General features: G+C 28.9%; 1 protein-coding gene and 1 pseudogene across 1 annotated transcript; both read right to left on the bottom strand.

Moving 5' to 3' along the window:
- Positions 1-2,114: 2,114 nt before the first annotated feature.
- Positions 2,115-3,478, bottom strand: LOC150029504 (uncharacterized; annotated as a pseudogene).
- An 8,136-nt stretch (positions 3,479-11,614) lies between these two features.
- On the bottom strand, positions 11,615-12,999 carry LOC137813456 (uncharacterized). Its single transcript, XM_068615718.1, has one exon. The coding sequence runs from the start codon at positions 12,773-12,775 to the stop codon at positions 11,777-11,779; it is 999 nt and encodes a 332-aa protein (XP_068471819.1). The 5' UTR covers positions 12,776-12,999; the 3' UTR covers positions 11,615-11,776.
- Between the last annotated feature and the right edge of the window lie 12,095 nt (positions 13,000-25,094).

The following is a 25,094-nucleotide window of genomic DNA, read 5'->3' as shown; positions in this document are numbered from 1 at the left end:
ATTAAATATGGATATATCTGAATTGAAAAAATTTGAATCTATCATAACATGCTCAATGTGTTGTTATAAGAGAAATACAAAAAATACAATATTATTAAGTTCTATTAATATTGTGCGTCATACAAATTGTTTATTTACAAATCTATCCAAGTATCACTGAGAAAATGCATTTCTTTCTCAAGTTTAATAAACAATACACTTGCATGCTAGTCTTGATGTACAAAGGAAAAGAGATGGTTAAAGATGATGAAGTCTCTTGATGACTTGCACAAGACCCCTCAATCAAACCAACACGCATGGAAATGCAAATCATGTTGGAGATACAAATCATGTTGGAGAAGAATCTAGAATCTTGGTCTGCTTGTAATATTAGGCGCATGTAATGATTCTATACATCGTCTACACATATATTAGGATTTTCTTCAGAAGAGAAGTCTCATGCTCACCCCTATGCATTACCAATAACTCCCTTTAGATTTGTTGTACCTTCCATCTTAAGATCAATCAAGCATTATGTAGAAGTTATACTTCTATGTCTCCTAGACTCTGTTAGAATATATGGTTTTAAACTAGAGGGGGGTGAATTGTTTAAAGAGGGTTTTCGCAAATTTTTCAAACAAGAATGAAATTATCTCAAGAAACAATTGATTCAGAAATTCAGTTTGCCAAAACAGCAAGCAAAAGCTACAGTACCAGAAAAACAATCGGTTGTTTCGCAGAAACAATCGGTTGTTTATACCAGCAAACAACAAAATAAAACTGAATTTAAAGAGTTAGAGATAGAGAGATTGTACACAGTTGTTTATATTAGTTCACTCCAAACCTAGAGCTACATCCAGTCTTCTCATAACCCTGAGGAAATCCACTAAGCAATCACACATTGATCACTTACACAACAACCAAGAGAATGACCTAGAACACCTCAAGACACACACTCTTCTTGGCCAACACACCAACACTAAGATTGCTGATCTTGATCCCCTCAAGAACACACATCCAATCTCAGCAAACACAAAAACGAAACTTGTTTAACAGAGTACAATGATTACACTTGTTACAGAAGATAATCTAAAATCAATACAAGTAGAATCCTATTCCATACACTTTGATCAATCACAAACTCTTAGCAATCTCAGCTCTTTGAAAAACTCAAAAACTCTTAGCAAAAACTTGTCAAAGATTTATTGTCAAAAACTATTTTTCTGAATATATTCAAAGATGTAGTTTGTTATCAAATCTTAACAAACTCTTAAATTGCATTTAAAGATTGGTCAAAGCATTTAATGACTGGAGCGTAAGCAATTAAATCATTTAAAGCTCAGTCAAAGATAAAACAATTTTTCTGTTATGGTCCCAAAACAAACAATCGGTTGTTTCCTCGAATCAATTGGTTGTTTTGGTTCTTAACAGTTCAACCATTTTAAAAACAGTTTTCAATCTTTTTCTCAAAACACCTAAGTATAAACAATCGGTTGTTTCGATAAAACAATCGGTTGTTTTAACTTAGTTTGAAAACATTTTACTTTCACAAAGATTGAGATGCTTATGCTTTAGATTTAATCAAAGGGTGGATTACAACATCCAAACTACCCCAGAACTATACTAAACCAGCACAGCAACACCAAGCACAGTCAAGGCTTCAACATCCTTCAAAGGATTTGGATTCTTCAAAACTTGAACACCACTTGGTTCAACAGACTCAACATGTTTTTGGTATGATATTGTCATCATGCTCATTCATTTTCTATGTTAAGCAAGCAAGAAAAGCTTCCGTTATCTTAGTGAGAACCAACACCTTAAAGTTGCTTGGACTCAGCTAGTGTCATGCTTCAACCAACACTAAAGGCTTGTGACCAAGCTATAGAGAATTTTTCAATTGGAAAGTTATAACCATTTTACTGCTAAGACTCGAACCCAAACCACTCTTACCAACAACCTCTTTAGCTTTAATGGTTCTCTCAACTTTTCTTATGCTACTTAATGACGAATTTATTTAAGTGACGATAATCTACATACAATATAAAAATTTCATCTTTCTTCTTAACTAACAAAAAATGAGCTCTCTAAGGTGACACACTATGATGAATGAACTATTTTCCAAGTAACTATTCTAATTATTTTTTTCGATTTTGGTAGTTCAAAGGGAGATATGGTGCTATAGAAATTTGTCTAGTTCCAAGCATCAAATTTACTAAAAATTCAATTTCTCTATTGGGTGGCAAACCAAGAATATCATCACAAAAAACCTCAAGAAAAAGACTTGATTGGAAACTGAATAGTCCATACCTAAGATTACATCTAATTGTGAAAAAGGTAGATAAATTAAATTTACATGGAATTTCCTATTTTTAATGAATAGAGAATAATTTAGACAGACTTTATTGGTAGTTACAAATTCACTTGTAGGAGTCGAAACAACCAAACTAACATCTAAAAAGGAGGTTGGAAATTCAAAATGTTTGACACAATCATTAAAAATGAATGAATGAGTTGCGCTTGTGTCATACAATACATTTAAAGTTTTACCTTTAATGAAACACATACCTTGAATCAAATCATGATTTTGAGCGATTTCAACCCTAGTCATGGTGTAGACTTTCCCTATTGTCATAGGTTTTACCTTAGGTACATAAAGATTAAAATGTGATTTTTGTTGTCCACATTCAGAAAATGCATGACCAGATTTTCTACACTTGAAATAGACAAGTCCTTTAAGATGACTTTTTGACATAATGATCTTGTCCGCACTTCATTGACCTAATTTGATTATTTACATGCATACTTGAATTTATTGAAGAAAATCTACTGGGTGGGGATTTCCATTGGGGACGTTTGTAGGATTTTCCCTCATTACGTCTTTTTTTGTTTGGCTAAGGTTCGAAATATCTTGGTTTTATTTTTTTGACTATTTTCAAAATCCTCCAAAAATCTACACTTGTGAATATGTGTAGGAAAGTCAAACATTTCTAATATTCCTATTGCTTTTCTCAATTTAGGCCTAAGTCCATTTGTAAACTTTATACACTTCATTCTTTCATCTAAGTGATAAAAGAAAGTATAATACTTTTCTGACTCCTCAAACTTGGAAGCATATTCTCTTGCTAACATATTCCCTTATTTTAATTTCAAAAATTCTATTTCTTTTGCTCTCTTCGCATCATTGGGAAAAAAAATTTCAATTTTTTTTGTTCTAAATACTTCCTAGGTAATGATTATTTTCCCTCCTTTTAGAAATCTATTGGTATTATCCCACAAATATCCAACCTCTCCTACATAATCATAATGTAATTTACCTTTTGATTATCAGAACAATTCATAATTAGGAACATTTTCTCCATCTCCTTAATCCATAATTTAGCTTTTTATGGGCTATATAACATCCGAAAAAATATGGAAGTTTGTTTCTCTTGAATTCAACTAAACTTTGTGACTTAGTAATTCCTTCAAGCCTTTGGTTTCTTAGTAATGTGACGACCATGTCTATGATAACTTGTACTACTTCGATCAACTCATTATTCCTCCTAGTATTTGCTATTTTCAATTATACAAGTTAGTGTTCATAAAATAATCTGATTGATACATTTCACAAGTCTCACATGAAAGATAGCTCTCATACCATCTAAATGTAACATCCTATTTTTATTTCTTTCTTTAACGTATTCATATAATAAATTGATTAATATATATATATGTATGTATATTTATTTGAGGTAATTATTTTTTAAAAAAATTGCATAATAGCAAGTCAAAGATGTAATACGAAGATTTATTTATATATATATATATATATATATTTATATTGCAATTTTTACATTGGATTTTTCTTCTTCTATTTTACATGTTTATTTTATTATTTATTAAAGAGAAAGAACGAGTTTTATTTATTTATAAATTCTTCATTTCATTAACTGCTACGTTATTCTACAATGGCAGTGGAAACATGTTCATGAGAAGATTAATATGAAATGTTAACAACATATAAAAAGTAACTATAATGGGTCCTTCTAGAAGGATCGAGACATCCATATTTGCTATGAATATCAGTGTGGAGATTTTCGTCCCACGGAAGGTAACAGAGTTGTCCACAGCGTTCGTGTTTTAGTTGGTTCTTGCAAAATCTGCAGTGATGATAGTGGAGAATGAGTTGAGATAATTTGGAGTCTCCATCTATGTATATGATATTTTAAAATTTGTGTATGATATTTTAAAATTTGTGTATTTTATTTTCATGCACCAAGAGTAAAATTGAAAAGTGAGAAAAATTATAATGTGAAATAATAAAAATAATATAAAATTTATTTTCCCTTCAAATCTTAAAATAAAATATTTGTAAATAATATAATTCTAATACATTGTGTCTAGAAAATATTGCATTATAAGAAAAAATTAGATGTTATAGATGTGGCGCATTTAATGCATTTTTTACATTCAAGCTGCTTAGACAAAAGGAAGAAGTTCAAGTGAGTTTGAAGCTACTCAACTACTAGGAAAAAATTTACAACGACTATTTTCTTCAACACCTATATAAAGTTATCTTTCAAAAAGAATATCAAAAACAAATTTTATTTGCAAAGTGCGAAAATGCTAAAAATATTTTTATGCCATAAGGCTTTGTAAAGAACATTATTGTGTTCATCTTTAACAAGCTAGACTAATGAGCTTAAGTTTTGTAAATGTCGAAAAACGTCATCCTTCTCCAGTAAGCAATCCTGTGATATTTTGATCACCCGTTAGACAATTCTTGTCTTATCTAGGAATGACTGTGTATTTTATTTTCATGCACCAAGAGTAAAATTGAAAAGTGAGAACAATTATCATGTGAAATAATAAAAATAATATAAAATTTATTTTCCCTTCAAGTCTTAAAATAAAATATTTGTAAATAATATAATTATAATACATTGTGTCTAGAAAATATTGCATTATAAGAAAAAATTAGATGTTATAGATGTAGCGCATTTAATGCATTTTTTACATTCAAGCTGCTTAGACTAAAGGAAGAAGTTCAAGTGAGTTTGACGCTACTCAACGACTAGGAAAAAATTTAAAACGACTATTTTCTTCAATACCTATATAATATCAAAAACAAATTTTATTTGCAAAGTGCGAAAATGCTAAAAATATTTTTATAACATAAGGCTTTGTAAAAAACATTATTATGTTCATCTTTAACAAACTAGACTAATGAGCTTAAGTTTTGTAAATGTCGAAAAATACCATCCTTCTCCAGTAAGCAATCCTGTGATATTTTGATCACCCATTAGACAATTCTTGTCTTATCTAGGAATGACTGTTTTTTAAACAATACTCGTTGGGTTAGTCAGGATGTGATATTTTGATCACCCCTTAAACAATTCTTATCTTACCTATGAGTAACTGTTTTTTAAACAATACTCATTGGTTTATTCAGAAATGACTACAAGCCAAAGCAATAATCGAGTTTTTATCTATAAGTGGTTAAGTATTAAAGATTACTTGACTAGTTAGCCAAGAGTGACTACATTCCAAATCAATATTCGTATGAGTTGACTATGATTCGTAACAATACTCTTTGTATCTTGTAGTAATAGTCCGTATAGTGGAACTCAATCAGTTGATTGAGAACTAAACATACTTTGTGCTATCATACAAACCAATGTAAAAATATCTTGAGTAATTTCTTCCTTCCCTATTCTCCCAAAATTGTATGTATAATATTTGCATTAACCTAAGAAGGAGAAGTTTTTTAACTCAATTTTTAAAAATATTTGTCATTTTGTTTGACCAGTATACAACTATCCTTTGATTGTATATCAACAAACGATATTTGCGAAAAATTGCAAAAAAAAATTAAAACACAATTCAACCATGCCTTTATGTTTTACCTGTTTTCGTAAATACTTGGACAAAATCAGTGATCATATTTCCTATTACACAACAATGAAATTACAAGGTGAAATTTAAAAATTTGATAAAGTTTCATGTTGTTGAAGGCTGCAAGTGAAAACAAAATATGAATTGATTTTGCTCTAACAATTGGAGTATATGTTTTAGTGTAGTTTATACCTTCTGGTTATAAGTAACCTATAGCCACTATTCTAGCTTTATTTCTTACAAATTTACCTTGTTTGTTGAGATTTTTTCTAAACACCTATTTTGCACCAATGATTGACTTGTTCTTAGGTGGACTTATGAGCTAGCATATGTTCTTTTTCTGAAATTGATCAAGGGGGTTGATCTTTTTGCGATGATCTTGTTTGTACACCTTTGATTGTATTACCTATTCTAGCATCAGTTGGATGATTGTTCACCATTTGTGAGTAGCATCTAGTTGGCTATTTCTCCTTAGTTATAATGTTTATTAGGTCTTCAAAAGTGTTTATGCTTGTATTATCTTGTTGGTGTTGTTTTTGCAAGTTAATATGCTAAAGAATCATCTAGCTCTTAAATATCTTATTAGACTTATGGTTATTGAAGCTTATATGAATTGCTTCTCCATCTATTGACGTTATAGATTTATAGACTCCATATGCTTATACAATTCAAAATATCCAAGCAATATTCATTCATCACTTTTGGAATCAATCCTACACTTTCCTGTGTGTTGAGAAAGAAACATTGAATTCTAATAGGATGGAAATAAGATATGTTAGGTTTTCTGTCTTTCCAAAATTAATAAGGAGTCTTTTCAATCAAGGGTCTAATGTAAATTGTGTTTTGTAAATAACAAGTTGTGTTAACTATTTCTGTTTAATAGTGTTTAGGAGTAGAGTTTGCATTAACCATAGTTCGAGCCATTTCTTATAAAGGCCTATTTTTCCTTTCCACAACACCATTCTATTAAGGTATTCTTGGGGTGGAAAAATTATGGTGGATACCAAAGTTTTTGCAAAAAACTAAAAGAAAACATTTTTGAATTCTTGTCCATGGTTACTTTTAATATAAACAATTGACATACCCTTTTCATTTTGAACATGTTTACAAAATTCGTAAAAATACTTTGAAAGTCTCATCCTTGTGGTTCAAGAAGTTCACCCATTGTTATCGTATACCACTAATAGACAAAGTTCTAGGACGAAACAGGTCTAAATGTATCATCTAAAAAGTTCTTTGTTAGAAACTTCATTGATACTCTTAAAAGATGTTTTAACATGTTTTCCTTTTATACATGTTTCATAAAGAAGATTTTATTTGAATGACATTATTAGCAAACCCCTTACGAGATTGTGTTTTTATAGTTTTGTAATCTCAAGCTTACATGTCCACACTTTCTTTGTCAGATTCAATGATCTTCCTCTATAATTATGGTGTAAGAGAATTTATATGTTAACAACTCGCTTATATTGATCTTGTACATATTACATTGTTTATTAACATTAAATAATTGAGTCCTATCATAGTTTTTTACTACACATTCATCTTTATTGAATAAACATCACTCACGTTGTCACATATTTAGCTTATGCTAAGTAGGTTGTGCTTTAGACCATCAGCTATTTTTTTTTTTCAATAGAAGGTGAATTTTTTTACATATATGTTTGTCTCCAATTATTCTTCCGTTCATTTCCTCCAAATACGACTTTGTCTCCTTTCTTATTTTGAGGTGTTAGAACATTGACTTTTCTTTTTTCATGTGTCTTGAGAATTTGCAAGAAGAATTATTTTATTTTAGGTATCCACACAACATTAGGTCCTTTGGCGTTAGTATGTCTTCTTTGTTCCCTTTTAGGATTGTTATTAGACAGTGTAATATGATATGATGATGATACATGCTTTTTACTATGAAACATGTGTTCCTCATATCCAATTCTGATTTAACATGACATTGATTTGATTTTCTTGTAAGAAGATCAAGATACTTCCACCTATCTTACTAGCAAGGAATTTTCTTAAGGAATCGTTTTCAATAAGTAGATTGTCTACTATCTTACTAGCATCTTCCACTTCAAAATGTTTTCCAAGACTTTCAGCTTTTGAAATCACTTTCGTCTTTAAATTTTCAAAGTTTGTACTTTGAGTCAAGTCTGTATTTTGGATTCTTATTCTTTTTGCACAATTTTTCATTTTTGTCTTTGAGCTCATGGATTTCTTTTATAAGATCGTTTAATGTCTTAAACTTTGTTTTTAAAAGCTCAAGCTCTTTAGACACATTTTTAAAATCCGTTTTAAGACAATAGACACGTTTTTAAAATCCGTTTTAAGACAATTGAAAGCCTCATACATTTAGGAAGTATTAGAAATAGCTTCATAATATGTTTGAATAACAAAATGTATGTAAGTAAAGTCGGCTTCATTATCATGGTTGTTAAATGGTTGATTAGACATTGTGTTCACCACAAGATCAAAATTGTCTTCTTCCTCTTTCTTGTCTTTTAATTCAAAGAGATCAAGATCTTTCGTGCATTCATGAAGTTTTTCTTATTGAAGAACTTTCTTTTCTTTTCCTTACATACTACTGCTCAATCTACTTGGTTATTTGTTTTTCATTGTTTATAAGATTTCTTATCAGAGGGGTTTTCCTTTTCAAAATGACCTCTTTTATAACTACTATTTCAAACTTGCCTTGAATAATGGCAAAGGGATTCACCCCCGCCACATTTTGAATGACAATATGATGATTCACGATCTCTATTCTAATTAGAATCCCATCAACCATTAATCTTCTTAAAAGCACTTTTTGTTTCAAGAATAAAATACTTGTTTTGACTTTCTTTACTGTTGTACTCATCTCTAATGTTAAAGGCCTCATTAGAAGCTAAGTAAAGATCATTGCAGGGAGAGTTACTTAAGCTACCGAGAGAAGAAGATACTTCAGGCATATCTATAAAAATATACTAGATAAAGGACAAAGGGCATACCTAAGAGACATTCACTAGAAGAAAGCTTGGATGATCAGAAACACAAAATATTGACAAAATAGTGAGTGAATTGGGAGTTATATAAATATGGGAGAGAGAAGTTTCAGTGGAGGTAGTGTCTTCACACCTATTTACTATCTGATTTGTTTTTTAAGACATCCCTTAAGAAAAACAAGGTGAGAACAAAATGATAGTCATTTTTCTAGATCTATAAAATTCCCTAATAAAGAGCCTTTTTTTTCCTCACAAATGGTTATTCATTAAAAACAACATATCAAGTCATTATTACTACATAAGTGCAAATAAAAATACTTTTACAAACACATTGGCGGGTAACATGAAAATTATCATTGTACTAAGTTACTCCAAGCTTAATCATCGCACTACGTTATATAAAGCAAATCATTTAATAGTTATTAAAAAAATTCATATCAGTTTAAACAAATTTTCCACATACTCGATTATTTTTTTCTTGGATTCTAAACTTTGGAAGCTTAGTAACCTATTTATATACAATATACTTTTAATATAACTTCGATATATAAATCAATTTAACTACATAAAAATAATGCCTAATAACTTAATTATCTTTTTTCATATATATCTCTAATATATTATTTGGTTACAATAACATTATAAGACTTAATATGATTATATTATCAACAACCGAAAACAATAAGGATATACAAATATATTGTAGAAATGGATAGTCACTTCGAATGAGTGTCTGATGGGGCGAATTTAAAATTATTGTTTCGACAAGCGGATCGAGTCAAATGTAGTACAACTAAGGATTATTGTATTCATAGGGATTAAAGATTATTAAAGTAGTAATGACTTTCAAAATGAAGTGAGAATGTGATAGAAGTTGATTGCATAGATGTTGTGAAATAACTATAATAATCCTATTAAAATATTTAGCAAGATTGAAACTTTGACAAAAATAAAGTAGAAGAATAACAATACAGATAATGTGTTGGGATTGAAATAGCTTTATAAATCATTTTTGTTATTATTACTTACAAATGTTATATTTGTTCAAGTTCATTGTTCCTTATAGCCAAACAAGGTGAATTCTTTGATCAAGGTTATATAGTACCACAAACTATTATAATTAATTTCTTGCATAACGATAGCTTGTTTATGCGTTAAGATAGAATAATTCAAGCCAAGTACTCAATTTTGTTCCCGAAAATTGACATACTTGGTTGATTTGAAAGGGTTCAAATACATGAACGTGCCTTATGAAATCAATCATGTCCTAATGGGATCAATGATTGTTCCTCACCATTAAGCATTAAGTGTACAATCAAACCAATAAAACTTGAAATTCAAAGAAAACATGCATTCATAAATAACAATAACTCGAATATGTTGTTTTCCAATTTGAAATTCAAAGAAAACATGCATTCATAAATAACAATACTCAAGAGATATTACGTTGTTTTCCAATCCGAACAAGATAAATTTAGCAAGTCATGATATCTTACAATAAAGCACAAGGATGAGAAGTTAAGAACAACAAACATGGATCCTTGAATGTTGTTGTCCAGGTTAGGCTTTGATCTTCTACCTTAGTAATGAAGTGTTAGAACCTCTCTATTTATAGATTTTAGTGAGGACCTTTAGTGGATTCAGCTTTCACTCACCGCAAAGCCAATCTGCTTATCAAATTGAGTTTCTTCATTTTGAAGGAACCTTTTGGCTTGCAGGGATTCGCTCCAAGCTGAGCACAACAAATTTTTTTCTTAGGCATGAAGAATTCTCAGGCTTGGGATTTGCTCTAAGCCAAGCCTACAACGAATCTGTAACCTCCCTTCTTTGGTGCAGGTTAGCTTCAAGTCCTTTCCAAGCAAATTTGGGCTTTCTTCAACATGAATTACTCTTTTTGCTTAGCCTATTTGGGTTTGCTTAACTTTCTAAGCTCTGTAAATCGTTATTCATCTTTGGACTTAATATGCTCAACGCATTTAATTGGCACTCAGTGTTTTGGAAATTTTCCAGTTTTTATTTTCTAGACTCAATCCACTTAGCCTTTTTCCATGCGCTGGACAGATTGATCCTTCTGTTTTGTTTCTTTTTTTCTCTTTTTTTTTTTGCAAGATTCACAAATTCTTCTTTTTATCTTCTTTTCTTGATTCTAGCATGTTTAGTGGGATTTGCTTGCTTTTTAAATTGTTTTTCCATATATTTTATTCATTGTGCGTGCCTAGTTTAGAAAAAATCACTATAAATCATCCCAAAATATAATATCAATCTTTTAAATAAATACTATTTTTGAAGAGGTTGATAAGCAAATAAGAAACTAAAATAAGAAAAACAAAATGAAATGAGTTTGAGCATAAAGTCATTGTAAAAAAAATATCTCGTTTCTTTAAATTTTTAATTTTAGCTTAGGCACAAACTAATTTTAATTTACAAATATTTGATTCTATTTTCCTTTTTTATAAAAATAGGCATAAGTTTGTTTAAATATCCATTGGGTTTAATAGAATTTATTACAAATGAACTTTTCAAGATTGTCTAAAATGGAGTAAAAATAAAATAAAAGAAACCATTGATAACCTTTCTCCTTTTGTAGACCCAACCAATGAAATTTCACTCTCTAACCAATGAAGAACAATGAATGAGTCTTTTAAAGAACTCGTGATTCTGTTTTTGCTCCACCTCATAATCAATGCCTAAATTAATATGCTGATGGACACTGCTTACCATAACATTCACACCCACAAACTCAATCAATACCTAAAACACACCTCACACCATTAATAATTACCTTTGCAAAAGAACCAACATCACACTTCTATTTTTTAACACCAAATTAAATACATACATAAGAACTTGGAATCAATTCTCTTCATACTTTCTTTAATTTTACACGCAAATGAGTATATAGCAGATATAAGCAAATCATCAAACACGTGATGTGCTTAATTAATCTAAACTTGGTATTGCTCCAGCTGAACATCCTTAGCAGTCAAAGGTTCATATTCTCCTCGATAACCTTCAAGATGATCTGCCAAAGCCGATTTGTCAATATTCTGATGATGAAAGGACTTGCAAACAAAGTAGATCACAGTTTGCACAACAAGGCCAAAGAGGAACAAACAAGACAATAGTAAGAAACAAAGAACCCCATATGCTGTTTTGTCCAGAGAATTCACTGTCCATCCATCCACCACAGTCTGCTTGAACAAAACCCTTATCAAAACCAAAGACCCCACAAGAGTAAGAAATACGAATATGGACAACACCATCTTTCCCTTTATTAACTCCTTGCTCTTCAACATGGCTCGAACCCCCCACGAATCCTCCAACACAGTCACAACACTAGCCAGTTGCCACACCACGGTGAGGTACACAAACCCAATGAAGTACAAAACCGCTATGAAAACAAAAACCACAACACTACCGGTGTTTAACCCAATTGAAATTGCCCACAAGAAGATAACCAGCATGGTGACGATATTGTAAGCGAAAAAAGCAGCAAAGGCACATAAGAAGGTCAGCATGAGCCTCTTCCACACCTTAGGGACCACACTCATAACCCTCTTGAAAGTTACCTCCTTTGCGGTGTAGACGGAAGCGACGGTGTAGACCACTGCTGAGGTAGAGAGGAGGGAGAATATGAGAAGCAAAGTGAAGTAAGCGAGTTTGAAGAGCACTAGAGTGATCCATTCAGAAGAGATCATGTCAGAGAGCTTGTTGTATTGAGGTGTGTCAGGCTTTGTTTCATCCATGACTATGGAGTTGTAGAGAATCTTCCTGAAGAGAAGGGTGGAGACCTCTATGTGGATGAGGAAGATGAACGAGAGAGGGAGGATTAGTGTTAAGGTGATATAGGAGAAGATTTTCCTCCATGAAAGTATGATTTTGGAGGCTTCTTTGTAGACACCAAAGAACCCAACAAATTGCATCTCTTCTTGCTCTCTATCCATTCTCTACTCTGTATTTTTTTTTTCTACAATGGAGTTTTTGGCTTGAAAAATGGTTTAGTCGGTTGGGTGAAGATGTGCAAGGAGATTGCGTTTGGGAAGAGGATGAATGGTTTATAGCAAACATCTAGAACGGGTTTGGACTTGTACGCCACAGAGTACCCTTACTTTTCAAATGAGTTGCGTTTGTTGAAAAGTCAATGACTACTTTTTTTCCTTTCTTAGCTAATAAATAACGATTAATATATATATAAATATATATATACCATTTTGGCTTAAATACGTTTTCCTTACTCAATAATTTTTTTTTCAAATGAAGTAATTCATAAAATATATAATTTTGGTTTAATTAAGTTCCTTTAAAAATACTTTTTTAAATAAAAATTAATTTTAGAAACCAAAACAACTAGTTACGATATTAACTAAATTAGAAAATATTTTATAAACTGAAAAGTTATTGATATTAAAATAATTTATATTATTGATAAAATTTTTAAAAGTAATTATTAAATTAGTATCTAATAATTAGTTATTTAGTTACTAACTACTTTATATTCTAAATTAGTTTCTATTAGTATTTTAGAGAGTAATCTAGAATCTAAAATATAAGTAGGTTAAACCTGAGTAGCTAGTTTAGATACTAATTTAGAAATCATTTTATAAATTTTTATTAATACTAGAAACCACTTTAGATATCAAAAAAATTTTAGTCTCTAAAATAATATCTAATTTAGTCAATATAGTGACTAATTATTTTTTGTCTCTAAATTCAGTTGTTATTTAATAATTTTCTTGTAGTGTATTTTGTCTCTTTTAACTTATTATTGAAATATTTTTAAAATGTAAATTTTAGTATATTTGACTATTTTTATAATGTGGCGTCTATTGGGTTGTAAGTGTTGTTTATTAAGTCAAATTGTCTAATAGTTGTAGATGTCATATGATGTCTCAATGTTACGTCAATTGATAAACTAATAGTCTATTGTATACATTTTGTTAAGTAAGTTGTTATTGTGTATTTATAACTAAAAAGTAATGATTTTGTAGTCCTATATAAGAGTATATTGTAGTTTATTTAAAAAAGTTGTACGTAATAACAATGATTACATGATACATTAGACAATTATTCGGTTCTATCTTACTTTGTGTGTTCTTTGTTGTGTTTTTTTATTGGTGTTTATCATAATTGATATTGCACAACTTTTTTATTGTTATTCAGGCTCGTTACTACACCAGGTGCACAACAACAAAAATATCTAGAGATTATTGTATGGTTTTAAGGAATCTCAAAGGTAGTGGTATAGGATTATTCGATCAATTAATCGTCTCTTCTAAGTATAAAAAAGTCCTTACGGTGCTTGTGTTTATCACAAGGAAATGGTGAATGGTTCCAATATATACCCCTTTTATTGTACGTAAATGGCATGCTTGTAGCTTTTATGTATAAGATGGAAATACAAAAAGTTCAAGTCATTGTTTAGTAGTAAATTTGACATAAAGGACTTAGGAACTATTGGTAGAATTTTGGGCGTAGAGATTAGGTGAGATTGTGCTTAGAAGAACTTTTTTGGGTCAACAAGACTAAATTTCAAAAGGTCTTGAAATGAGTGGTGTTAAGTTAGTTATTACTTCATTAACATTGTCTATTTGCTTATGTGTAACCACTACACTTTCAAAATGCAAGAACAAATGCATGGTTCATGTTTTGTATTCTAGTGTAGTGGGGAGTATAATCAATCTGAGTGTATGCACTAAACTAGATCTTACTCAAACAATTAGTTTGGTGAGTAGGTACATGATAAATTTAGGATATGGACATTGGCTGGTGGTGAAACGTACACTTAGATACCTTAAGGGTACTATAATACGGACTTATTTTACAAAGGTGACACTCTATGTATTCTTGATAAATATTCAAATTCAGAATGTGTTGGTGAATGCAGATATAAGACGATCTATAACTCTTAATTGGAATTTTGTTGATCAATTGGAAAGCAATCTTACAACTTAATCCCTAAGTAAATAACCTACCACTAGAGTTACGGTAAGAAGAATACAAGAAGAGTGAGACTCAATTGATCTTAACATAGCCAAACTTTTATCAACTTGGGGGAAACATAATATATGACTTTGTCTACTAGTGAAACATAATATATGGTTCTCGTAGAGGTAACAAAGGAGGGAATCTAGTTGAAAGGTCTCACTATTGATATGATAATTTACTAAAGAACGTTATTGTCTTTTGTGATATTTTGAGTGTAATTTACTTAGCCAAGGATTAATTTCATCGTGAGAAAAGCAAGAATATTGACGTCGATATCATTTTCTTTTCATTGAGGAGACATTAGAAATGAAGAATATTGGTCCGAAGGTGAATCATGTTAATATGTTGATCAAGTTTGTTCCTAGTAGTAAGTTTGTGTAGTATTTGGAATTACTCAACGTTGATGGGTAGTAGTTATCATCTCTCAACACGAATATAGAAGAAAATTTTAGTCAAGATAGAGATTTGTTGATTTTGTCTTGTCTCTTCATCTGATCCATCGTCTAGTGACAACATTCATTTAAAGCATTCCATAGAGATTGTCTATTGTTTGAAGCTTTAACATCTGCTCATGACTATTATCAGATAATTGTTATGTTGGTTAATTAGACTTTTCATTATTTATATATGTGTGTAATTATAATTTTTTTATTTAGACTACCATTTTAATTATTTTCTAGTTTAAGTAAAATGAATATATTATATGAACTAACCTAAACTTATAGAATGCAAATAACTTAAAAAAATAGATTCTTAGAAAATATTTTTATGTTCATGTTAATATAAATTTGATTTTCTATCAAGAGTCATCTTCTTCTCTCCTAACCATTTGTCCTTTTTGCGTTGTTGAATTTTTGTTCACTAAATTGTCTAATGCTTATCGTGTTGTTTGTAAGCTTTTTAATCTTTGAATACCCAACACTATCAAATATTTTATATCTCTCAAGTTTCAAATTGAAGTTGCAATAAGCAAATAACAAAACCAATTAAGCCAAGCCCATTTTTTAGTCTAAACTTTCTGGCCACTACAAACAAATAAAATATGAGAAAGTTTTTCACCATTTGTCTATTCATTGTGTTTGAAAAGAATGTGAGACTAAACTAAATTAAGAAAGGATGAATTGGTTTCGATTTTTTTTTCAAAAATATTAACCCTTTCGTAAACTCTTTTGAAAAAATATCTTATTAGAAAATTGAGTATAATTAATTATGGAATCAAGATTGATAAATATTGCACACACAAAATTGATACAACAATAAAAATGTGAAAAAAAATTGAGAGTGCAAAAGATTACACAAGATTTATATTGGTTACAAATCCTATATCCAGTGTTAGTTATTTAACTTTATAATAGTCGAAACCTACTCCCTTTACATGTTTATTACAAGCACTCAACATATGCAAAACTTATACGAAAAACCGATTCTGATACATTTAATTGATTATATTAAGTAGTTAATCTATTATTCTTAGAAGAAACTATATTTCACTAAAATAGGTCTTTGTTTTAATTGTTCGTGTTATTATTTAATTGACTAAATTGATGAAAGAACGATACCAACACAGAATAATTGGTTATTTTAGTTGTCAATCGATTATTTCAAAGATCCCTTAAAAATAGAATAAATTTAGCAAGAAATAATGGATAAGATAATCAATTATTTCATACATATAATCCATTATTTGAATAAGATAATTCATTATTTGATAGGATAATCAATTATTTGTTAGGATAGTCCATTATTTTTTATTTTACTTGTTCGGGAAACAAAGCATGAACAATATTTATCATAATTGATTATTATAGAATTAAAACATTTCACAAACATTTTAGAGACCATATAAATAATTATTACTTCAACTAAATCAATCAATTCATTTGAAACAAGAAACTTTGAAAGAATTTTAAAACATTTCAATTTTTTTTAATAGAACTATTATTTGAGTCATTAGTTATCATGATATTGTGATTACCTTGATATTGTGATTACCTTATATGCCAGACTTACAAAAACACACCTCCAATGAAAACTTTAAACAAACAATCCATCTTTATTATCAATATCATCATCAAAATCATTAAGTATATAATCTTCCCATGTGACTTGACTCCTTTTTTTCAATTCCAACATATTCACTACAAGAAAATCATGAAATAAAAACCAATTTTTAGAAACCAAAATAATTAGTTGCAATAGTAACTAAATTAGAAACCATTTTAAAAACTAAAAAATAAATTGGTTTGTAAATTAGTTTCTATTATTGTTAAATAGTTTCTAAATTGGTATCTAATTAGCAACCAAGGTTTTAACTACCAATTATTTAGTTTCTAAATTTGGTATCTAAAACCTTGGTTGCTAATTAGATACCAATTTAGAAACTATTTAACAATAATAAAAACTAATTTAGAAACCAATTTTTTTTTCAGTTTTTAAAATGGAATCTAATTTAGTTACTAATGTAACTAATTATTTTGGTGTCTAAAAATTGGTTTCTATTTCATGATTTTCTTGTAGTGATTGATGTGACCATTGAATGCAATATTAGGTTAAATTTTTTTATTTTATCCTCTTAAATTTTTCTAGCTAATTTTCGATCATCTATATTGTAAAGGAACTTTTTCTTTTATTTGATGTAAAAAAAATTCTTTATGTGCCAAAATTTTCTATAAATACAAGGCATGCCATGAAAGGAAACACAACTCCAAGTTTCTTTCTCTTTTTTTTTCCCCTTGTCAACTTCTTTTTACTTACCTCCTATCTATTTCCAACATTTTCTTTACCTTTCTACTTCAAGTATAAAGTAGCTTAAACTTCTTAGAGGTATGAGAAGTTTACTCCAAACCTTAATTCTCTTTTTCACAGATTTAATTTAAAATGTGATTTTTTTTATTTGTTTTTTGTTTATATGAATCTATTTTGAGAATTATGAGTTTAAAAATGAATTCAATAGGCATGAAAACCTATAAATAGATTAAGAAATCACCTTAATCGGAGTTTTGTAGAAAAAGTTACAAATAAATTATATTTCAATTACACTATAAAAATGTTATGCAGATTTTTTTCAGAAAATTTGTTATGTGTATGGATAAATGAAATAATTTTTTTTATTTAAAATATGGCTTTGTGAGATTTAAATCACATATAATTGTAAAAATTTAAGTTAAAAAAATTGCATGTTAAAAAGTTGTAGGTGTCATCAATTATCTCACGAAGAATGTCAAATGAGTTAAGCCAAAATTACATCTTATCGCTAGAGTATTATGTTCTCAAGTAGAAAAATTGCACCCTAATTATTATTAATAAGTTTTTGTATAGTGATAAATATTCGACTCAATTATCATCAGAATTAATGTTAGGAGTTTGATTCTCAATTAAATAATTGTTGATGGACATATAATTGCTTAAATGATTTCGTAGTAAAAATCAAGTGGATCAAATCATACTCAAATCATGATTTTTGGTTTGAGATTACTCGAAATATGCATGAATATTTTATTTTAAGAGTTAATATTAACTCATAATTGTGAAATTAATTTATTTTAATACATGAAACACTTAATTCATAATTATAATGAAATTGAATTTTTTTGAAGTTGTTTCATTATATTGTTAATACCTTTTTATAATGTAAAAAAAAAAATTAAAGTATATTTCATATTTTCTTCTTAATTTAGTGTATGATATTATTTTGATTAATTGTGCTTATAAAAATTTAGTAACGAGAAAAAAAAATTATCCTTACATTCATATTTTGGAGAAAAACTATAATTAAGCCTAACACAGGTAGAGATACATTTTAATGGAACTATGATCATTCAATTTAGAGAGTTATAATGTCTTTATTAAGTCTCATAATCTTTTGATATATATGATTTAATTATATATATATATATATATATATATATATATTAATTATGTATATATCGTTTCTAGATGATAAAAAGTTCATTTTATTTATGTTTGAGTTGTACATTTTACATCTAGATATTTAAATCATTACTTAATTGTTACAACATAAATTATTAAGTTTCTTGAATAAAATTTAAATGTTAGTTTTTTTTCCTTTGAATTAATAAAGTTTCACATTTTCTCAATTTATGAAGAAAATATCATTGTGAACAAATTGTTTCAAAGTAAGGATACACGTTTTAAATGGAATCAATTGTTTTAAAGATTAATGAAATAATTGGAAATAATAGATTGATTATAATATAGTACATTACAATTATGGAAGGTTCGTCTTCTTTATTTGCAGAAATACAGGTCCACCCTCTCAACAATAGTAACATTCACGTTCTTCATAACTTTTGTTTCGATTTAGATAACTCCATCTTCGAATAAATAATTCAATTTTTAAACACATAACTCCAAATTTAAGACTTTAAACTATAACTTCATCTTTGCCGTTTTTACAATTTATATCAAAATGAGACTCTCACTCGTCTCCTTCTCTATAAATATTACTATTAATTTATTTTTCAATGCTTTTAATTATTATTATTTATTTTAACTTCATATTATTTTGAAGATAAAAAATTATCTTCCAAAATTTAAATCTACAATGTAAAAAAAAATCATTAAATAAAAATTAATTTTAAAGATAAAAAAATTAATTACTATATTAACTAAATTATATATTATTTTAAAAATTAAATAAATTATTAATATCTAAAATGGTTTTTCCTATTAATAAAATTTTAATTTTTTTAAAATTAGTATCTAACTATCTATTAGGCTAATTAAATATTTTATTAATGAATTAAATACCGATTTAAAAATAAATTTAAAAATTTTATTAATAATAAAAATTACTTTAAATATCAATAATTTTTAAAATAATATCTACTTAGTCTATATAATAATTGATTATTTTTTATTTTTAAAGTTAGTTTTTATTTTATAATTTGATAATGTGTAAGTTCTTTTTACAAATCTCACATTAATATTATTCTTAAACAATAAAATCTCATCACTTCCTCTTTTATCTCGTCAATTTTACATTTCTATTGATAATATGTGGTAACTCAATTTGAATATAAAGAGATAAAAAATAATTAAAATGAATATATATTTAATAAAGTAAAGGATTAACGTTTTCTTAATTTATTTATTAGATCCATAGACATTTTAAATTTAACTTCTTGGATAAAGTACAATTATCCTGTATATGATTGTAGGTCAACATGAATGGAAAATAAGAAAAATAAAGGTGAAAATGGCAAATCCGTAAAATGGCATGGAAATGGGTACTGTTTGGGGAAAAGGAAAAGTAAGTGTTTGGTCATGGGAACGATCGCGAAGACCAACCCACCGTGGAAGAAGTGATTCACATTGACGCAAAGACTATGAAATAGTATTTATATAATTATAGAAAAATTAAATGAAAGGGTTTAGGTCAATTTTGGGCATAGACTATATGTCCACGCGCTTTGGAGACTTTATTTTTTCTTCCTCGAAGTTTCTCAATCTAAGACACTAGACTTTCACTTTCCATTTAAGACTAGACTTCCTTAATTATTATAAACATTCATTTAATATTTTTCTTTTTCTTTTTCAACTTAATTATGTTTTTGTTATGTAATATGATAAAAAAAATGAGTCACTTTTAATTTCTTTAAACTTTTTTCTTTATTTTTAGTCCACTTAAATGTAAAAGTCATTATTTTTTTTTATCTCTAGTAACATCGAGTTTAATTCGTTTTAGAAGCTATACTTAAAATAAATAAATAAAATTATCTTTAAGAGAGATGATTCTTAAAATCAACCATAAAAAATTAAGTTTTACATTGATTTGAATAAAATGGATCACGATTTGAGAAAGTATTTATAAGTAGTTGGTATGAAAATAGATGTAATTAGATATGTACTAGACTATTCAAACACTAAACTATCTGAATAATCTACCTATATGGTTTGTTAAATTTCAAGACAGTTTGTTGAATTATTAGACAGTCTGATGCCCAAAATATCATATGTAAATTTATGTTCTTATATTTTGGTGATGATAAAAATTAATAGAAAAGCTAAACCTAGTCCATATAACATGCATTGCATTTGTTGAGACTCTGGATGATCTATGACCCTATAAACGGTCTGATGAAACACTAGACGATCTATGACCCTCTAGACAGTCTGATGACTTGAAGATTATATGAGAAGTTCATGTTATGATGAAATAAAAACAATCTAAATTGTTTATTTAATTTTAACAATGATTTGTACAACTATAGTATACAATAGATCATTTGAGTGTTTACAGTCTTGTTCATGCTAAACAGTTTGATGAACATGTTGAACGATTGATTATAACATTTAAATGGAATCTTCTAAGAATATATATGTACTAGAAACACTTTTAATCAAAGAGACATTATGTCCAAAAACAAAAAGATTCGAATGAGTATTTTATGAAACAACTCTCTTTTACCTTGTTTTTCGGCATATCTCTAAAATCTATTTTTTCCTAAACAAATTTGCTCAAATTAAATCTTGTGAATATCTTTTTAATATATTATGAATATCTCTCAAGCTTTTTTAATAGAAACAATTTAAATAAATTGAAAATCTCAAGTACTTTATTTCGGTATCATGTGTTATTTGAAATGAAATGATTTTATAATTATGTTTTAATTTGTTTTTGCTAACCTATATTACAATTTTTTTCAAATTAGTTTCTTAAACACATTTTAAGCAATTATTTTTGAAAGATTGCAAATCCAAGCTTTTTGTTTTGAGTTTTTAACTCGAAAAAGATGAAGATATGAAGATATTGCGAAATCCAAAATTAACCAATTCAAGTATCAAAGAAAAAATTCAAAAAACTATATAAAGGGATTGAAGGCGAAGAAAAAAAAGTAAGGAAAGTCAAATAATTCAAGCTAATCAAGTGATCTTGCTCAAAATACAAAAGTTATTAGAGCATTTAGTCTTTTGAGTTGAGTGTGAACCATTGCAATTCTTCACTTTGTAAAGTTATACCTGTTGAAGATGAATGATGCTCCTTGAAGACTATATATGTGTTTGATGTAGCAAAGTTTGTGTTTTGCTTTGAAGCTAGTCAAATTGTAATTTGGTGGTCTCGTATATAGGGTAGAGTGAGTTTAAGGTAGCCTTTTGCTTTGTGACCCACCTCATGACCCTAATCAAGGTGATAAGATCAAGCACAAAGTTTTCTTAATGATTTTCTCATGTCTTTTCTCAAAATATGTTTTACTGCACAAAAAATGAATCTGTTGTTCCTTAAAAGAATAGATTCTTTTTTAACTGGTGCCTTGTTTTTAAAGTTTTTTTCATAGCTTTGTTTTTGCACCAAGAAGCTTGGCTAAGTCTCTTATGCTACCAAAATATTGACCTGAAACAGTTGAAAATCTCTCTTTTCCTTTTTGAAAATAATTTTTTCATTTTATTTTCAATCTATTTTTTTATAACAACTTTTTAACTATTTTTTGAAAATATGTTATAAATCGTTTCTTATATAAAGAGAGGCACATCTCACTTGAAGATAATGTTGAGCAATCAAGTTTTAAACAGAGATTAAAAGTTTTTAGTGAGTTGAAAAGGATTTGTACGTGTTCTTGAAAGAGTTTCCAAAAGAAATCAAAGTGTGCTTGTTTCTTGTGTGCTTAAGCTTGGTGGAGGTGCTGCCAATGGTGTGTTGCAATCGGTTCTACTAGTTTTTTCAGTTTCTTGCATTCTCTTTTCAGGTGTATTCGATTCCATCATTCTTTTCTTTGTAACAGTGATAGTAAGAAACTTCTTGATAGTGTTTCTTGAAGTGTTCTGAAATAGTGGTTTTAAGCTTGGTGTGCCTTGTTCTTGTAGGGTTCAAGAACTTAAGGTTGTGTAATTGATTTGTACTGTGTTTTAGTGGATTTCACCTTGGGTAAAGTGAGATTGGAGTGAAGTAGTATAAAAGTGTGGTGTTCAATCTCTCTTAATCTCTGCACTCATTTACGGTTTCTTGTGTTGATCTGTCAAATTGAATTTGTTCTTTCTAGGCTTGTTCATATTGTTCTTTATATTCTGGAAAATGATCTAAATAGCTTGTAGTTAACTGAGTTTCTGCTTTGGTTGTATTAGAAGTAAATCTTTATGTTAAAACAAAACCAATTAAGTGCCACACTCTATTCAAGTGTGAGGTTTAATAATCAAAGATTATTTTTTGATTCAACTCTTGGTTTTCATCTTTGCATATTAAAGTGATACATTAATTATTGTTGAATTCTCTTAATATCTAGAAAGCATATAACTAAAACACTGTCTTGATAAAGTAAGCAGAAAAATAAATCTGTTATTTTCAAAATAAATCGATTCTTTTACTCTGTACTGGTAAAAACCCGAATCTGTTTGAAAATTTTATAAGCTCAATTCCCCCCCGTTTTGAACTTAGACACTAATAAACCCAACAATTAGTATCAAGAGTCAGGACTTGTATTTTACTCAAGTTTGTGTGCAATATGTATAAGTTTAAAATGCTTTTTGTTGAGGGTTCATCTATTAATAGACCTCCTATGTTTAGTGGAGTGAATTATGCATTCTAGAAAATAATAATGAAAAATTTCATGGAATCTATTGACTTTGGTATTTGGGATGTTGTGGTCAATGGACCTTTTGTGCCTATGCAGGTTGTCAAAGAAGAAACAATGAGGAAATAGAGTGAGAGTGAAAGAAAAAAAAGGCTCAATATGACTTCGTAGCTAATAACATCATAACTTCTGCATTGACAATGGATGAATTTTTCAGAATATCTCAGTGCAATTCGACTAAGGAAATGTGGGAAATTCTGAAAGTAACACATAAAGACACGAATGAAGTGAAGAGAGCAAGGAAACATTCACTCATCCAAGAATATGAGTTTTTCAGGATGCAACCTGAAGAAAGCATTGCTGATGTACAAAAGCGGTTTACCCACATTGTAAACCATTTTACTAGACTTGGGAAGGTGTTTGACAGAGAAGAACTCAATATAAAAGTGCTGAAGTGCCTTGATAGGAGCTGACAACCCAAAGTTACTACAATTTCAGAAGGCATAGATCTGTCTAAGTTGTCCACTTATGCACTTTTTGGAAAATTAATGGAGCATGAGTTAGAGCTCAAAAGGCTGAAAGAGCAAGAGACAGTGGAAAGGAAAACTAAAGGACTTGCCCTGAAAACAAGTGTACAGAATGACAATAGTGAGAAAGAAGAGAATACTAAACATGATGAAACATTGAGTCTACTCATAAGAAAGTTCAGCAGATTTCTGAAGAAGAAAGGCAGAGATAGGACTCAACAAGAGAAGATGTATCCTAAACCAAATGAATCTAATTTCTCTAACTACATTTGTTTCGGTTGTGGTAAAACAGGTCACATAAAGATTAATTGTCCAAACAATCAAACAAAAGAAAAATCAACCAGCAAGAAGGTTGAAAGGAGTAAGGGTAAAATAGCCTATATCTCTTGGGAAGAGAATGAAGTTTCCTCAACAAGCAGCTTCTCAACAGAAAATGAAGAAATAAACTTGTGTTTCATGGTGAAAGATGAAGGATCAATCTCTTATTCGATTAGTGATTTTTCTATGGATTCTGACAATTATGATCAAATGTTAATTGCTTTCGAAGAAACACATGATGAGGCAAACAGGCTGGCTGTTATATGTAATAAACTGCAAAATGTAAATAATATTCTTGCACCTAAGGTAAAATCTCTTGAGGAAGAATTGCATAAAGCTAAAACTGATCTTGTAAGTCTTGAATTGACATGTTTGCATGCTTCTATAAAAACTTGTGAAAACAGTAAAAAAATGGAAAAACAAGTTGAGTATTTGCTGAAAACTCTATCTAATTTCACTAAGGAAAGGGATAATCTTGAGACTCCTTTAGGGTCACAAAATGTTGTTTTTAACAAAAATGGAATTGGTTATAATTCAGAAAAGAAAAATAAATGTTAAAAAGTTGTCAAGTTTCTTTGTTCCCTAAAAAACAAGTTTTTCCTCTTTCAACAGTGTTAAAAAGGTACATCCTGCTTCTTGTTTTTATTGTATGAAATCTGGACATACTTTTAGAACATGCATTGCTAGAAAATACCTTGTTCCTAAATGCTTGGCCAAATGGCTTCCAAAGGAAAGGTATTAATCGTTGTTGGACCCTAGACTAAGAAGGGTACCATGTGTATTATTTTTATTTTTTATTTTTGTAGAAAAACAACAAGAAAAATCAGTGGTATTTGGATAGTGGATGCTCAAAGCATATGACTGGAGACCTAACCCAGTTTACTAGTCTAAAACTCAAGGCAGAG

The sequence above is a fragment of the Phaseolus vulgaris genome, chromosome 1 (assembly GCF_051622355.1).
Source record: "Phaseolus vulgaris cultivar YP4 chromosome 1, ASM5162235v1, whole genome shotgun sequence".
Lineage (NCBI taxonomy): Eukaryota > Viridiplantae > Streptophyta > Magnoliopsida > Fabales > Fabaceae > Phaseolus > Phaseolus vulgaris.
The sequence above is the reverse complement of the archived record's forward strand: the minus strand, read 5'-3'. Positions and strand labels throughout refer to the sequence as shown.